Consider the following 18228-nt stretch of genomic DNA (forward strand, 5'->3'; position numbering starts at 1 on the left):
AACTCTACTTCTCCTTAAGATCTCATCTCAATCATCTTAGGTACAATCCTCCTGATTCCCATCATACTCATATCACTCTGCTTCATAGCTCAAATTAAATTTACTTTACGTGGATGATATTCAGACTTCAAGCTTAATCAGAACAGCTTAAACATGTCTTTTTGTACTTACTATGGTTTCCCTAACCATGATGCTAGGGAGAATAAATAAATGGAAGAATGAAGGTATCTAGGTAAATATATGCACAATGACTTGAAATGGCCAGCAATCAATAGCTCTTCATTCAGTGAGTGAGGAGAAACTTAATCTGGTTCTAAGTAAGAAAGGATCATGGGCCAGAAAACCAACTGCAAGTGCTTTATGTTTAATTTCACATTTTGAAATTGTTTCCACAGGAAAGTCCCAATATTGACATCAGTGCATTACAATGAAAACCAGAAAGGATTCAAATATGAGGAGAGATTCATCCATGCAGATAATCAGGATTTGATTTATAATAAAAAATGATGAAGTAGATATTTCATACAATGCTCAGTTAAAAGCAAAAAAGAATATTTAAACAAGAACTTGAAATCATCTGTGTTTTAAAGATCTTGGTTTCACGTACCATAAATATAAAGATAAAATTTTCCATTATACTTCATCATTATGTAAGACTAGCTTAATTGAATAAGATGTTCATGCATAGTAAATTCATAAGTAAAATAAATAAGAATGGCTGACAGTTTATCTTGAGGAATTGATAGAAATTTTTGTTTTAGTTTTTAGAAGTTCTTTAGTTTTGATGAGTAACCTAAGATTTTTCAAGTTGCCTATATAATCATAACATAGATTCAAACTTACCTCACATATATTTATTCATTTCTTACAGGCCCCCAAAATTTTTAATAAGAGTAAAGAGATGCAACATAGCAGTTTTGATAATACTTTAAGCACCATTTATAACAAATGTTAGTTATTTGTTGACACAGATTAAATGCATTTTTCCTAATTTCTTTTTTTAAATAATTTTTTAAATGTTTATTTATTTTTGAGAGAGAGAGAGAAAGAGAGAGAGAGAGAGAGAACAAGCAAGGGAGAGTCAGAGGGAGAGGGAGACACAGAATCAGAAGCGGGCTCCAGGCTCCAAGCTGTCAGCGCAGAGCCAGATGGGGGCTCGAGCCCAGGAACTGTAAGATCATGACCTGAGCCGAAGTCCGACGCTTAACCGATTGAGCCACCCAGGTGCCCCATTTTTCCTAATTTCAGGGATTATTTAATTCCTTTGCAATGAAATCACCTATTCCATACCCATAAATATATCTGATACACTGATAAAAAGTAAAATGTAACACATTTCTCTATGTTTCTAGTTAACCAAAACTGTCGGGGAGATTTAATAAATATGCACATTGTGTAGTCTCTGACATAACCCAAGAGAATTATAAGATTATTCTGTTAAATTACTAAACCTACATGAAGATTTCAAAATTAAGCAAATTTTTGAATATCCTTGTAACCACTCCACCTAACTTTATAAATTTATAATTTAGCCTTATCTCAATTAAAATTTTAGAACATTTGTTTTTCTAAACGGGTTTTGATAAATGTATGACATGTATACACCAGTGCAGTATCCTACAAAGAAGTTTCATTGCTTTAAAATCCGCTGTGCTTTGTCTATGTATCCCTCCCCATAATCTCTAGCAACCACTAATCTCATGTCGCCATAGGTTTGCCTTTTCAACAATGTCATATAATTGGAATCATATAGTATACAGCCTTTACAGATTGGCTTTTTTCACTTAGTCGTGTTCATTTAAGCTTCTTCCGTGTATTTTCATGGTTTGAAAGCTCATTTCTTTTTACCACTGAACAATATTCCATTGTCTGGATATACTACAGTTTATTTATCAACTCTTCTACTGAAGGATATCTTGGATGCCTCCAAGTTTTTTTTTTTTACAGCTTAGGTGAGACACCACCGCTGGAGGGGGCTGGAGGTCTGTATTTACCTTCCTCCACTTGGAAAGGTAGAGGGGGCTAGAGTTGGTATTTCCCTTCCCTCAGGTAGGTTTGGCTCTCATAAAATCCTAGCAGGTTGATAAAATAGACTGTGAAAATTAATAAAAGGAAACCTTGTTTAGAATGGAGTCAGGCGGCCAGCAGGGGGAGCTTTCGCATCCTGCCACAATTTGTCAATTGCAGATCCAACAGGAAGAGATGTACCTTTCAATTCAATACTATTTTAGCGGGGAAAAAAAGGTTCTTCTTCTGCCCTGGCAACAGCCCAGCCAATGACGAACGGTCACAACCCAGCCAATGAAAAGCCACTATACTTTGAACTCCCAGTTTACTCCAGTGGACTTTTTGTTTATAACAGCCTTGTAACTCCCCCCCCCCCACCCCCCCCTTCATTTATAAAAGACCATTCCTCTCCTTTTTTCTGCGGAGTTGCCTGTAGTTTTGCCTTGTTTTGTACTGTAGTTTCTGTGTCCCAGAATGCAATTCTCCACGACTCCCAACTAAACTTATTTGCTGGTAAAATAACTGGCAGGGTTTTTTTTTTAATTTTTATTTTTTTCAGTTTTATTTATTTAAGTAATCTTTACAGCCAACATGGAGCTTGAACTCTTGACCCGGAGATGAAGAGTCTCATGGTCTACCGACTGAGCCAGCCAGGTGCCCCTAGGAGTTTTATCTTTAAGGTTAGCAAGGTGTTGGTAAAATAATTTATCCTGAGGGGGAAAAAAATTCTCTAGTGTATTTCCGCATGGTTCCTTTTCGTCTACCCTTATTGGAAACACAAGGGGATTTTTCTTCAGTATTCAATGTAAGTACCTATTAGAGCTCTGGAATGGGGTGGGGCTTACAACTCACAAAAGTATGAGGACTCTCCTATGACTTGGTCCCCCTGGAGGTCTTACTTTTTGACTTGTGCGTAAGGAGCTGACAGCAATTCGTTAATAACAGTTTCAATTCTCCCACGCTGGTAGTTGTTTCCGCAATGGTTACTGATTGTGAGTTTCTGCTCTGATAAATTGTGATTCTCTGTATCTGTTTGTCTCCACTTTTGGGGATAGTTGTTTGCCCTGTGCCCTCACTTTTCTAATGGACTGTGATAGTGGTGATTTATAACAAATATATTTGGTCTTTGTCCCAGGTCTGGCACAGAGCTCCTAAAACCCTTGGAATTTTCTAAGTGGTGAGAGCTAAGGTGTCTTTTGTTATGTTAATGACATTCTTAGCCTGAACCTAAGAAAGGGAGCTGGTTGCCAGGGAACCAACCAAGAATACAGGAGTGGAAATTTCAGTTCCACCCTCTGACATCCAGACTGCACAAAGGAGCTGGAGGTTGAATCATTCACTTCTAGTGAATGACTTAATCAATCATGCCTCCGTAAGTAAGCCTCCATAGGATGGCGTTTAGAGAACTTCTGGGTTAGTGAGCACAGGGCTTTGGGGATAGTGGTACACTCAGAGAGGGCATGGAAACTCTGTGCCCTTTCCCTATACCTTGCCCTATGCATCTCCTTCATCTAGCTGTTCTTGAGTTCTATACTTTTATAATAAGCTCGTGACCTAGTAAGTTCTTTGAGTTCTGAGATCCCCTGTAGCAAATTAAGAACCCAAGAAGGGATCATTGGAATCTCTGATCTGTAGCTGGTAGGTTGAAGCACAGGTAATATCCTGGTTTTGCAAATGGCATCTGAAGTGGAGTGGGTGGTGGGGGAGGGGCAGTAATGTAGAACTGAACCCTTCTCCTTTGGAATCTGACGCTATCCAGGTAGATCGTGTCAGGATTGAGTTGAATTGTAGGACATGCAGCTGATGTCTGGAGAATTGCCTGTTGGTGTGGGAACCTCCCCACAACTAGACAGACACACATTGGGATTTGGTGATCAGGATTACCTTTTACAGGTACAGTTTTACAGATTTACACCAAAAAATGGTTGTTGATTTTGCAGTTTGTTCAGCTTTCTACTCGTTAATTAGGATGTAGTGGTGACTTTGAAGCTCCTCACGTGTAGGATGAGAAACAGAAGTTGTATTTTTAAAATGCTCAAATTCACTCATAATCAGGAACTTTAAAATTGAGAAAAACAATAAACATGTTACAGACAGAGACACTAAGAGGGAGAAGAGGTTACGGGAAATCATACTCTCCCGCATTGATGGTGGAAATGTGAGTTGTTATAGTTTTCTGGAAAACAATTAGGCAGTATTTATTAAATGGTACATTTTTTTGTGACCTAACTCCTAACTCATTAGAATCACTTGAGGATCTCACTCTTATAAAGGAAAACATAATTAGGTAAGAATATGTGTACAAAGTTGTTGGCTGAGCGTCCCCCCCCCCCCCATACACACACACACACACACACACAGGAAAGGGTCAGATCGTGATCTCCCAGGCATAATCTCCCTGGGAAGGCTTGTCTGGGTTTAGAGAAGTTCCCTGGAGAAGGGGTTAGATGTAAGCCATCAGCGGCCAGGACACTCACAGCATTTAGGGATGGGTGCACCAGGCTAGCAAAGGGGACAGCAACATCACAACTTGTAAAGGCATATTATGTGACCGTGAAAATAATGAATGAGATCAGTTTCAGTTGACTTGGAGACATTTCTGAAAAAAGCAAAGTTATATACAACGATCTCTCTTAGTAATGTAAACATTTTTTGTCTATGTGTTTGTATGTAAATTACGTGAGCATAGAGAAAGTATAGAACAGTATCCAATGAGTAGTTTATATGTGATACCTGGGGAAGGAGAGTAAGTGTGAAGGTGATGCAGATAGAGATGCCAAGTAGAAGAGAATGTCAGGTGTAGGGCAATTTAAGGCAAAAAGGGGGCAAAAGAGATTGCACTTTGATTATAATTAAAAAACAATAAATGGAGAAATGATTTGAAATGTTTGGTGGTAAAACCTGACATTGGTGCTTCTGTCCAAGTTGGGCATACTTTACTCCCTGCGCAGCTGTAACCTGGGGAAGGAAGATTTACATCTTGGGCATTTTTTACCATCTGTAGTGAGTTGAATGGTGTTGCCCCCTACGCCCCACACCTGCGAATGTGGTGTTATTTGAAAATAGGGTCTTTGCAGATGTAATTAAGGATCTTAGGATGCCATCGTTCTGGATTTCGGGTGGGCCTAAAATTTTTTTTTTAACGTTTGTTTATTTTTGAGAGAGAAAGACAGAGTGCAAGCAGGGAAGGGGTAGAGGGAGTCACAGAATCCGAAGCAGGCTCCGGGTTCTGAGCTCAGCACAGAGCCCCAAGCGGGGCTCGAACCCACGAACTGTGAGATCATGACCTGAGCTGAAGTCCGACGCTTAATCGACTAAGCCACCAGGTGCCCCTGCAATAACTAGTTTCTTAATAAGAGAAAGGAAAAGGAGATTTGTGACCCTGAGAGAAGAGAAGGCCTGTGAAGGTGGAGGCAGAGATTGCCGGGTTGGGTGTATATGCCAAGGATTGCCAAGAGCCGCCAGAAACTAGAAGAGGCAGGAATGATTGTCCCCTGGAGCCCCTGTAGGCAGTGTAGCCCTGACATCTTGATTTCAGATTTGTTAATGGCAGCCCTACCCAAGTCCTACAGCATCCATGTCACAGATGCTTTATCACAGGGTTAGATGGTATTCACAGGCAGGGGCAATAGTTTGCCCACTATTTTATATTCTTCACGCTACATAGGTGTTTTGCTGCTGCTTGTGTGTGTTAGTACAAATCAATAGAAACTGTGCCACATTTACTTGGACATGTGCAGCTGGTTGGAAATTTGAGACCATGAAGAAAGGTTATGCATTTGCTTTAAAAACTTACCTCTCTGATATGTACATATCTTTAATAATGTGCAGGAGAAGATAAATATAAATATAGATGAGGAAAATGAACTTACTGATAGGAAACATGGAAGACCTATTAAGAAAAGATTTACTAAAGAAGGACAACATTGGCCAACAATGTATAAAAAATGTCTATGTTGTTAATAGTTTTAAAAATGCAAATTATTAAAAGGAGTCCATTTTCAGCTATTAAGTTGGCAAAAAACTAGTGCTGGCCAAAGTTCAGGAATACGAGTACTTATACACACTGTGGTCAGAGTATTTTGATGCAACATTTCTGGAAGACTTAATTAAGACAATGTACATTAATATAGTCTTTCCATTTCAAATAAATACTTAGGCCCAGAAATCATAATTCTATTTATTTATTCTGAGGAAGTAATCTGGATATGGGAAAAGGATATATACAAGATGTTCACTGAGTTTTTGCTTATACTGGTACAAAAATTAAAACCAGCCTAAAAGTATACTAATAAAAGCTCATTGGCTAAATTATGGTAGAATCTCTACAACTGAAATTTCTTTAGGAATTAAAAATGATGTAGTAGTAGAATATGTAGTGATTGTACATGTTTATGATGTGCATCTTAGGTAAAAGGAACAGATTCTAAAGCAACATCCTATGTTAATACATTTTGGCAAAGCATATGCAGAAAACAAACTGAAAAGATGCATATAAAATGTTAACAGTGGTTATTTCTGGGTAGTGGGACTACATTTGACTTTATTTTCCTTGTCTGTGTGTGATTCACATTTTAAAAATTTTCTATTACCACATAATGTTTATGAATGATTTGAATAATTATGTAATAATTTTATACAATTGCTTTTTAAGAAATAAAAATAATATTAAAAAAAAGTCTCACTGGCTAGGCGATCAGCTCCTTGAGGTCAGGGACTGTAAATAAATCTTTTTTTTTTTTTTTTTTTAATACTTCTAATACCATTGACTGTTGTGTCTGGCAAACAAAAAGAAGTCACTTAACACTTCTCAAAATGAAATTTTAATACTTCAAGCAAAAGCTACAGGGCTAAACTAGGATTTTCGTTATAAATATTTTCTCAGTGTGATTTCTTAATAGGAAATTATCAAGTTGATTGATTTCCCTCTAAGTCACAATTTATTACAGGTAATGGTATGGCACTGCTTTTAGTGCTTTTCTTACTAATTATCTCTCCAATAAAAGGGTTGATCTATATGTAGGAGTAGTTTTCATGGACTGCATTTGCTTTTATGAGTATTACTGTATATTTAATAAATAAGTATATAAATTTACTTGTAATCTAAAGACACAAGCTGACATTGGGTTCAGATACATTTAAAATCAAATTTTGTAAGTAAGTGGCAAAAATTTCCAAGGATTATGGGATACCATAGTTATTAAGTGGAAACACTTAACTACATGATAAAAAAAATTATAAAGATATCACATGTTTAAGCTTGCCTTTTCCTTCAGATCAAGAGATAGGTTTATTTAGACAGCTGAAACAGAGCCCTATAAGAGGTGTTTAGTCTCCTTGACTATTCCCCCAAGATTATCAGGAAGGAATGAATAACTGATTGGATGTTTGACAGGGCCTGCATTAATTATGCAAGTGATTTTTGTACATGATTTTCTTAGTAACCTGTATAGTTTATGTAACTGTAAACAATATTTTATTTTATTTTTTGGAAGTATTTTTTTTAAGTTTATTTTTATTAGAGAACAAGCGGGGGAGAGGCAGAGAGGGAGAGACAGAATCCCAAGCAAGCTCTGCACTGTCAGCATGGAACTTGATTTGGGGCTTAAACCATGAGATAATGACCTGAGCCAAAGTCCAGAGTCAGAAGCTTAACTGACCAAGGCACCCAGGTGCCCCCATATTGTTTTATTTTAAAGTTATCCAAAGAATTATTCACAGTGTAAGAATATAGGATATGATGGATCTTACAAAGGTACTTAAATTTTTTCTACTATCAGGTGAAATGCCTAACTAGCTTTGATTATACAAACTAAATGAGCTCAAGGATAGTATGATAATAAAAGATTTATATGCAACTAAAAGACAATATACAATTTAAACATTCTGGGGAAAACACTTCACTCTAATGATTTAAAATACCTTTATGTTTTAGTAGAGATTATTTAATATAGTACAAATGGAAGAATTAAGGACTGGGGTATTTATAAAACCAAACAAGTATTTTGACTTAGAAGATTCCTTTAATTTGCTTTCATTTTCCAATATTTTCCTTGCAGCCAAAATCCTAACCTCTTTTGATAAATAAGATGCTAATCCTGTTGGACACCTACGGCTCAGTAAACCTGAATGCTACACGTCCTGTAAGTCCCACAAAAGTCGTGAGCAGCCGTCCCTGACTTCATTCTCTTGAGCATTATTCTCCCTTTCCTTTTTTTGTAGCTGTAGGGTTTCCAGTTCTGTCTTCGAGGAACCTTGTAATGCGATATTCAGACCTCAGTCTTACTTACAGTCACAAAACATGGTCTGAGGCTTAACTTAGTTGCTGTTTCTGTCATTTATTTCTGTCAAAATGAGCTCCTCTGCAATTATTTGCATCACGAATTTTCATCTCATATTTTACCATCTGAGTTTGATGATTTCCTTCATCTGTTAAGGAATTGCTTCTTTTAAAAAAAATTATTTACAGTATTTTCTAGTAAGGCTTGTACACAACTTCAGGAAACATGACTTCATGAGACTATTTAAACAAATTTATGACATATTCAAAATGAGAGCATGGATGTTTCACCAAGGTATGTAACTGAATTTTATGGCAAAGCTAAATAAAAATGGCAGAGTTAATGGCTATCATGGGAAGTGGAGGCTCTTAACCTCTAAGATCAACTGGAGAGATTCAGTGTGGCATCCCTTTTTTGAGTAACTTGGAAATGCAGTAGAAGGCCAGGGAGACCCAGGGCAATTCTCCTATTCCCACGTGACACACTTTCTTAAGTGAATGTAAAACCCCATTGTAAGCATGTATGATAAAGAACAGTGCCTTCATGTTTGTAGTGATGGTGAAAACGCAGAGGCATGGCATCAAGAATGCTTTTTGCCATTGTGTGACCAAGTTTTCAATATGTAATTATAAATAAGCCTTTGCTCCTGCCTTTATTAGATGTCTATTGCTGCATAACAAGTTATACCCAAGACTTGACTTACGATTTATTATCGCACAGATTTTGTGGGTCAGGAATCAATCTGGGAGTAATTTAGCTAGGTTCTCTGCTTTAGGGTCTCTCTAGTAGTTGCAGTGGCAGGGGTTACTGCTAAGGCTCCACTAGGGGGGATATACTTCTAAAAGAATTCTTGTGGTTGTTGGTTGGATTCAGTTCCTTATGTGCTGTTGGCTCGAAGCCCCTGTATCTTGCTATGTGGGCCTCTCTCCAGGCATTCCCAACCCGGCAGGTAGCCTCTGATCAGGGTGAGAGTGAGAGATCAAGAGAGAAGCCTATCTTTCTACAACGTGACATCCCATCACTTCTGCTGTATACTCATTAAAAACTAGTTTTTAGGTCCCATGCACACCCAAAGGGTGGACTACCAGGAAGTGACATCATTGAAGCCATCTTAGAGGTTGCCTCTAATGTATCAAATGCAAGATACATTCACACACTCCCCAGATCCCCAAAAGTCTCATCATATTACACCATCAGCTTGAAGTCCTGAATCTTATCACTGAAATCAGGTCAGGCTGGGTGAAGCTCCTCAGGTGTAATTCATTAAGTCCAGATTCTGCAACACAGCTCCTCTCAATCTGTAGACCCATGAAGCTAATGGGACAAGTCATCTGCCCTCCACTCCCAACATACAATGATGGATTGAGCATGGGAGAACTCCAATAAGACATTCCTGTTCACAAGGGGGAGAAACTCAGAGGAGTCCCTACATCCACCCCACACTCAAGGGGAGGGGACTGTTCAAGGTCCTGAAAACCAGGATTGGGAGAGGTCACTAGTACCGTCTTAGAGGCTGCCTACCACACTGTCCTTCCATTTGACTCTAATAATAAAAAGTAAAATTTAAGAGACTGTTTTATGAAGCATAAGGTGCACTCAAGTTTTCATAGTTTTATGTTGCATTACTGTGTACTACAATTTTTTCTTTGGCTCAGGGTAAAAATTATTTTGCATTGCAAGAATATAGGAGGAAATTGCTTAAAAACTCTTTTTCCTTCTAACATGGCTACAAATCTGACTTACATTGTTTAATTTTCCCAAAATTTTCAAAATGTTTAAGGTTTAATATAACATCTGTTACAGCTCCATACTTATTCCTCAAGCTGCATTCTGTATTTCATCTTCAATTTATCAATACATTGATTGCATTTGCATAAAATTCAAATTATATTCCTTGGTGAAACATCAGTTTAGTATAACCAAACTAGAGCATAGATTAGGAAGTTTTTTTTTATTTCTGTATATTCTTAGAATGATGTCACAATAACAACACAAATTTAGAACATACAGTGTGGCATCTGTGGAATCCCTAAGATAACTATAATATCTTTAATAATGCTTCATGTTTTTAATGTTCTATGGTATTTCCATTTAAGAATCATATTTTTTCCTTCTATATCTATAACTTTATGAATAACCTATCCAAATATGCAGAAGAGGGCCTTGGGAGAGAAAAAATATGCACATTATTTTTCTTAACTGACTACCTGACTAGGTTTTTTTTGTTTGTTTTGTAATATAAACATGTTATTCTATCAGTTTTTATCTTCAATGATATATGAAAGATCCAAAATCAAGTTGGCTGTCTCCACAGCCACCTGCAGGCCACTAAGTTTAGCAGTAAAACAGTCCAAGGTCAGGTTGTTGGCTGAGCCCACAGCTTCATGTGGGAGGCAGGTTTGTGGTGCAAAGGGATGACGAGTACTCTTTAAAAAAGACCAGCGGAGTTCTTCCTGGCTAGTGTATAGTCCACAGCCACATCTTGAAAGCAAATCTGGCCAGTCAACAACAGAGGGAGACTCTGGCTGAGCGGACCAAAAGTGTCCATACTTCATGTCTGTAAGAATTTCACCTCCATCATGTTCTAGAGAGCCAGCAACAGATTCTAGTGCACTGCAGAATGCTTCAGTGAGGAGCTGAAGTTCTGTTTGAGTACACCCATCATCTTGGAGAATGCTTTCGGGCTCATTACAAATCTAAAATAGTAATAAAACCATTGAAAACACATACAGAGCAATGTTATAAAAATTTTTCTGAAAGATAAAATACTTGATCAAACCTTTATCATGAAATTACTACTTGTGTTCAATTTCCTTAGGAGTTTAGCACAATGCTAATGGGCAACTATGGGTCAGCTGTCCAGGCTATAATCCCTTAATCTGGTTGATTATAGTATAAATATATGCTAGTCATGTTATCAGAAAGAATGAGTCAGAATAAACCCCATCATTGGCTTACTATGAAGGACTGCTCGGTAGTGTCTCCTCAATACATGAAGGACATGGCATAATGCATATATTACAGGTTTTCATACACAGGAGGAGGTTCCTTAAGGCTAATGTCCAAATGAAGTACTTATTTAGCCAACTGTTTGAGATTTGTTTAAAATGAGAACACACATGATTATTATTAAGACAAAAGCCATTTAGGGACATGTGCAATTTTCACATTAAGGTTTTAAAATAATCTCTTTAATGAGAAGTAAATGTTTTTTGTTTGTTCCACCATTCTAAAAAAGTTTATCCTAGAGATTTAATGATAGAAAAAGTAATATATTAGCAAACTAATAATTGAATGATAGCTAAAAACCCATATTCAACCCATTTCCAAGCAGTGACCACTTTCTTTTTCGGCTCAGGATGTGTGAACCACATAAGATGGCCTCTACTGCATGTTCTTTCCCCAGATTTTCAGTACTGTATTGTTTCTTCAAAATTCTACTTAGAAAAACTTCCTCCTCCAAAAAACCTTTTCTAGTTTACTCAATCCCATTTGCAGACTATATTGCATCAATAGATGGGCACTGATTTTGTTTTTTGTGATGTATACTCTGATAACTTTTAGATTTTAAATCATTTTGGGAAGTAGGGTGGGGCACATGTGTAAAAAATGTGCACTGTCTCTCTAACCTAGTCAGCCACCAGAAGCTCTGCAGTCTCTTCATAACACTCCTGACCAACCAAAGAATCAACTGCAAATATGTGGGAAACATACCTTTTTGTATCTGTTTTCAAAAAGTCAGCATTTACGAAATAATCAGAACCATAATGGACTAAATTTATGTATTATCAGGACATAGTTTCCTAAATGAATAAAAAATATTCCACTTGATAGAATTTATATTATAAACAGATACCAATTTAAAAATCATAATAGAATCTGGGATGTCTGGGTGGCTCAGTTGGTTAAGCTTCTGACTTTGGCTCAGGTCATGATCTTGTGGTTCATGGGTTTGAGCCCTGTGTCAGGTTCTGTGCTGACAGCTCAGAGTCTGGATCCTGCCTTGGATTCTGTGTCTCCCTCTCGCTCTGCCCCTCCAGTGCTTGTGCACCCTCTCTCTCTCTCTCAGAAATAATAAATGAATAAACTTTAAAAAAATATTTAAAAAATCATAATAGAATCTAATACTTGGAATGCTTAAATGAAATTAAGTCTTTTCTTGACAGTCCAGAAGGTATGAAGTATTCTGTGGAATCTTAACACTTTCATTATGAATATCAATTATTATTGGACCACAGCAGTTGAAATCTCGAGTACAACTCCCATTTAACAGAACGCTCATTTCAACATGCAATATTTAGACAATATTCAAAGAATGTGATCATTTGGTAAAGGGCTGGATTAATAATAATCAGTGTAATAAAGATATTACCTTATATTTGCAAATGTTATTTTCCTCATGTTTTCAAATACAATATTTGATTTGAACTACTGAGAAATTAATCATTAAAAGTTCCAGGGTATTATGATTTGGTTTATTGTCTCATAAAAACAAATGTTGCTGGGAATTCAGATAATCTGAACAGGACTATCTAACCTACCTTGTGTCTGATATATGCTGCCAAATGAGTTTCAGTACAGCCACCTCCCAACAAAACACTCGGTTCCTTGATTGTTAACTGCAAAACATGCAGTGCTGTTTGACATGTGAGCTAAAAAAGAGATGAATCATCAGAATCAGACATCGACATGAGATACACAAAGAACTATAACCATTTTTCAAGGGAACTTAGATAGTAGACTCAAAGAGCTGGATTTTAATTGCAAAAGAACAAAACCTGTGTTGCCAAGGTTGTAATGTGATGAATACAGTTTGAAACAATAAAGATTAGAGATTAAAGAAAAACACTTTAGCCAGATATTTATTTCCGTAGGCAGGATTAATACCATCTTTCATATGCACTTAGCTCCTCAAACTGAGATTGACAAATGGATGTCCTCAAAATAACTGGGTAAGGTTTGCTAGTATTTCTACCAAAAAGATTATTTTAGTCTAAATAAATGAGTTATATATACATGCTATAGAATTTATTTCAGGCTGCTATGGAAATAATATAGCTACAACCCAGTAGTAGTAGTAGTAATAATAATAATAATAATAATAATAATAAAGAGAGCCCTTTCATATTTACCAAGGACATATCCTTGAGTATATATGAATCAAGTTTGTGACCAATACTCATATAAAAGTTGCATGTGTTATTGCTGGTAGAAAACAACAAACTCTTAAGAGGTGGATGGGTATGGCTGGGGAACTCATTTTCTAAGTGAATTGTTCATACACATTAGCATCAAGGTATACACAATTCAAGTTAATTACTAAGAAAAGTTCACATGTCAAGGACCTTTAGATTGCTTGTAAATACTAGAAATAATAACTGGTAGCACTTGCTAAGTCTACTGTAATATCACAGGCAATTCAGTCAGCTTACTTGTGACTTTAATTCTCATTTTTGTTGTTGCTTCCTAAATCACCTAGGAAAGTTATGAAAAACAAAATGCAAGCTCAGCTATGTGAAGATAACTATTGTGTCTGTCCAACTATTTAATCTCTGTTTCAGCCCCTAGACAATGGAATTCAAAGTTTGTTACCTACCTTCAGCTCATCCCAGGCAGTGTCATTTCTGTTGCAGAGCAGCAAGCTGCAGATAGTTGCCTCATTAGGAATAAGATGAAGAAAATGTTTGAAGCCAAATTTTTCAGTGCACAAATCTTTTACACTTCCATAACTACTAGGAGAGATTGAGCCTAGGGAACCAATAGGCTGTGTTCCTATTTTTTAAAGTTTAGAAAACACAAAAGGTATGAGTAAAGATGGAATGTACAATCATGTACAATGGATTCCTAAAAGCCCCTAAGCATACACTTCGAAACATGAAATGCAGACTAAATAACAAGATGCATTTTCTAAAACCTATAAGATAGGTAGTAGTCTGCTATTAAAATGATATACAATAAAGCAGAGGTTCTTTCACTTTACAGACTTCTTTGAACACCTGTTAGGAGCTATCTCGTTCTCTAGAAAAGCACACAAAAATGTGCATCCATCTTCTGGGAGCTTAAAAAATTTGCAAGAACCCGGAAAGTAATCCCTGAACAATTACACTTATTTGAATATTCTTTTCTTCTAAAGCCTCAAAGCATAAAGAATACTTGAGTAATCTAAAATTTAGGGATTACCAAAAAATGCCTACGAGATATGTATTTCACTTGGGGGACACAACAGAGAATCTGAGAGGATCTGGCTCTACTGCTTATGTGCCACTGGACACGAAGCAAGTCTCTGATGTCAGAGTCTCTGATGTCTGGGTGGGCCTCCCCATATGACAGTAAGATGGGAATAGTAATGCCTACTTCACAAAACAAATCAAATGTTAAATGTTCTGTACTCCATGACAAGCTTCAAATACACCAATGGCCTATGCACAATAACCCCAGATCATCGATAAAGAGGAATTTTGTCTGAAGGAGGAGAAAGGAGGTAATAGGTAATGTTAACCTAGATACACTCAGGAAGGTGGAAAATATAGTTTACCTGAGCCACGGGCTTGGTATAGTTTTTCCCCTTTTTATCTCACAAGGTCTCTGCTCCCAAGATCCAGGACTAAAGCTCTGGCTATTAATACCATGTTCTAGTTATATGTGGGATAAATAAGAACTGTGGGCTGGTATAGAAACCCTGTGCCCACATAAACTATTGTCTCTATAGCAAAATGTTTCATATTTTAAAAACTGACTAAATAACCTGTAACACTCGATATTCACAGCTGGAAAAGTCATGAAAAATCAATAAATATTTAAAGCTATGTGTCTGACCCAGGACATCAGTGAGTTCCATAGAACTATTTCCATTATTTCTTCATAATTTCCACTTTGACAATCATGGGACAGCCTTATAGAGGTAGGGCAATAATCCAGAGATATTAGGTGTTCAATACTGGCATACACACTACTACATTTTGATGAGTATAATAACACTAAACATAGTGAACTTTAACAATGGCTTAAAGTCTGATAAACATTGCAATTGATCAAAATGATCAATTTTGGTATGTTGTCGATGCAATTAAAAGGATACTGAAAGTGGCTCAAATCACGAACTCTTCACGTTGTCATGTTTCTTTGGCTGTAATATCAATCTTATGTCTGATTTTAATTTACAAAATACAGTGAATTTCTTGCCTGTTACAATTCTGTATCTTACCAAATAGATTAGTTAATTCAACAAATGTCTTAGAACACCTACTGGGGACCAGGCCTGTTGTCAGTGCTAAAAATAAAAGACGATCCTGATTCTTAAGGAGCTCAGCTGGAAATATCAGATATTTAAAGCTAGTGCGTGTACATACCCACCCACCCACTCCTAATTAAGAACTATTTAGGCAGAAGTACAGTAGTGAAGAAGTACAGAAGTGAAGAAAGGGGATCTTTTAGCTGCAAAACTACCTTCTGAATATAATGTGATTTAAGAGGTTTGTAAAATTCAAAGTTTTGTGTTAAGTATGAAAGACCTAATGATTATGAGGTGATTAAACTTCTCAATACTGTAAGATACCTGGGGGGGTTAATAGTTTTACGTCATAACAGATTCTGTTGTCCTTTGGGGGGCAGGAAAATACATAGAAGTAGCCATAATCACTCAACTTTCAGTAAGTGAATGTTATAGGATATCCTTTATGAGAAACCTTTGCTGCCAGAAATGTTAACATATGCTATAAAGTTGGCGGCTTCTAAAATTTTTCAAGATGTTCACAGTGACACACACCAAGAATATCTCTGCTCAAAAAAAGTGTGATTTATTAAGTGTAAGAGGCAAAGGCTGAAGGTGCTCTTTACCTGTCACTTTACTCAGGGGTTCCATGAGAGCCGCTCCAACTCTGTCTATGGCAATCATGCGATGCATACTGAGAAACTGTTTCAAAGATGGGTGCACAACTTTTTGGCATATGAGTAGATCTATGTGATCACTAACTAGCTGCCTTCCTAGGCTAAGCAACTGGTCCAGGACTGCATTTTCAAGAGAAACCCCAGAACTGACCACTACAGTTCCTTCTCCAGTGTCAGAGACATCTCCAGACAAAGATGCACAGAAGAGTGCCACCTTGAAGGTGTCTGATTTTTTGATAGGTAAGATCTTCATCAATTGAACTTCTGATATTTCAAGAAGTATTCCAGGTAATACAGTAGAATCTGTAACTCTTTGACCTTTTAAAGGCACAATTATACTCTTTCCTAAAATGAGGCAGTCTTTGGTGTTTTCTGGAATTGTAAGCAAAAAGGCTCTCAGAATCAAAGCACTGATATGGTCTATTTCCTGTCTGGTGAGCATGCAGGCAGGTTTACTTGTTACTATACTGCGCACCAGGCAAAGGAGGGTCTGAGTACTACTGAAGTCGACTAGAATTCGACAACCACAGAACTCAGACTGGAGGTAGCTGGTGCAGAGGCTCAAAAGATGCTTATTTAATTTGATAACAGTGGTGGGCATCAAGCCTATTCTCTGAACATTTTCAATCAGATTGCAGCAAAGAATGGCTGTGAATAAGCCACAGTCACTGAAGCATGACACATGATTCTGCATGGATGTTGTTAGGATCTTTAAGATGGGATGGGTGACAGAAAGGTTAGCGAGCAGGGCTGATGACTGTGAGGTTGTGCACACACAGCCCCCGAGGCCATTGTGCAGCTGCTTCAGCCTACCTGAAGGGCCATAGCTTGATGTTAGGATGCCTTTCAAGACACAAAGTGTGGCCCTGACTCTCCCACTTGTCAGTGGTTCACTTTTACAGAACGATGGCTTTTTAGCTTCTAAGCGAGACATCTTATTTTAGGTGATAATTGGTGAAGACGGCTTTTATTTTGTCAACCATATTTTTCTGTTTATTGCATTGTCATGGGTTTTGACATTTAGAAAAAAAATTATTCTTCAAGGAATGAAAGTCTTGAATATGCGGCACTGTGGCTATAAAATTAGCTCCAGGTTTATGAAGCTTATCAGCATGGAATGATTTAATGACATAGTAATAATTCCAGGTATTTATTTTTCCTTCATTCTTCAATACTCATTTTGTTTGCCTCTAGATTGAGACTTTACAGATTGTTTTGCAGCCCTCTGTATAAAGTATGTTCCAAGATGGACACCTATGAAAGACACCCCAGCTACAAGAAGCCAGTTCTTTCTAATCCAGCTGGTGTTTTTCATCTCTTCTTTCAATATGAAGCTCAGATTCAAAGATACTTCTTTCTATAAGAAATAAAAGTAAAACATTTTAGAGAAATAATTCCAAAATATTTAATAGAATGCAGTTTACTATTTTGACACTCTGCTCCCTCTTTAGAAAAAGGAATTATCAACTGGCACAAGCCTCCAGAAAATGAAAAATGTAAATCCACTTAGACTAAGCATTCACTCCTTTGTTCCTCAATGAATCCCTCCAAGAAAAAGTACTGATATTTGAATGATTTTGGAATGCAAAACAACGTAATAGCTAGAAAGCTTACAGTAGTTATTTGAGTATGACATGCTTCTAGAAAAGAAATGCTATATTATGAAACTCATTATAAAATTCTGAGTCTTAAAAAAAACCCCAAATGTTTTTATTCTCTTACATCAAGATTTAATGTTATGTTTTTTCTATAACTCTGGAAACCGTAGGTCTAAACATAGATACACTTACATCAAATCCTGCTTATAAATAATTATGAAATATGATAACTGTTAGGTCTCCCAAACGTAGACCCACTTTTTAATGTACAGTCTAGCTCTAGCTGTATAAATCTGCACAGCACATTGTACCAAAGAATAAACCATGTTTTCAATGTTTGACTAAAGTCAGAGCTAATTTTTTGTAGTTTCATTCTATCAATTAATGATTGTCAGTTTTGATGTCCTACCATAATCCTCTCCAAGACTTTGGTTAATGACAGTAAGTACAAAAAT

At 36.9% G+C, this 18228-nt stretch overlaps 1 protein-coding gene and 1 long non-coding RNA gene across 5 annotated transcripts in view; one reads left to right on the plus strand and one right to left on the minus strand.

Annotated features, from left to right (window-relative positions):
• The first annotated feature begins 2457 nt into the window (after positions 1-2457).
• Positions 2458-18228, plus strand: part of LOC122237257 — a 29020-nt gene continuing 13249 nt past the window's right edge. The window contains exons 1-3 of one of the 4 annotated variants that reach the window (XR_006215579.1): positions 3203-3379; positions 8067-8150; positions 16276-16415. This is a non-coding gene — a long non-coding RNA (uncharacterized LOC122237257). Of the gene's footprint in view, positions 2813-3202; positions 3384-3439; positions 3901-8066; positions 8151-16275; positions 16416-18228 lie in introns of those variants that run through there. The other 3 variants (XR_006215581.1, XR_006215580.1, XR_006215582.1) reach the window with 3 other exon arrangements.
• On the minus strand, positions 7651-17204 carry MKKS (MKKS centrosomal shuttling protein). The gene is made up of 4 exons (XM_007086812.3): positions 16125-17204; positions 13885-14060; positions 12830-12940; positions 7651-10984 (listed from the first exon to the last, which is right to left on the minus strand). The coding sequence occupies exons 1-4, from the start codon at positions 17107-17109 to the stop codon at positions 10544-10546; spliced, it is 1713 nt and encodes a 570-aa protein (XP_007086874.1). The 5' UTR covers positions 17110-17204; the 3' UTR covers positions 7651-10543.

This window comes from Panthera tigris, chromosome A3 (genome assembly GCF_018350195.1).
Source record: "Panthera tigris isolate Pti1 chromosome A3, P.tigris_Pti1_mat1.1, whole genome shotgun sequence".
NCBI lineage: Eukaryota > Metazoa > Chordata > Mammalia > Carnivora > Felidae > Panthera > Panthera tigris.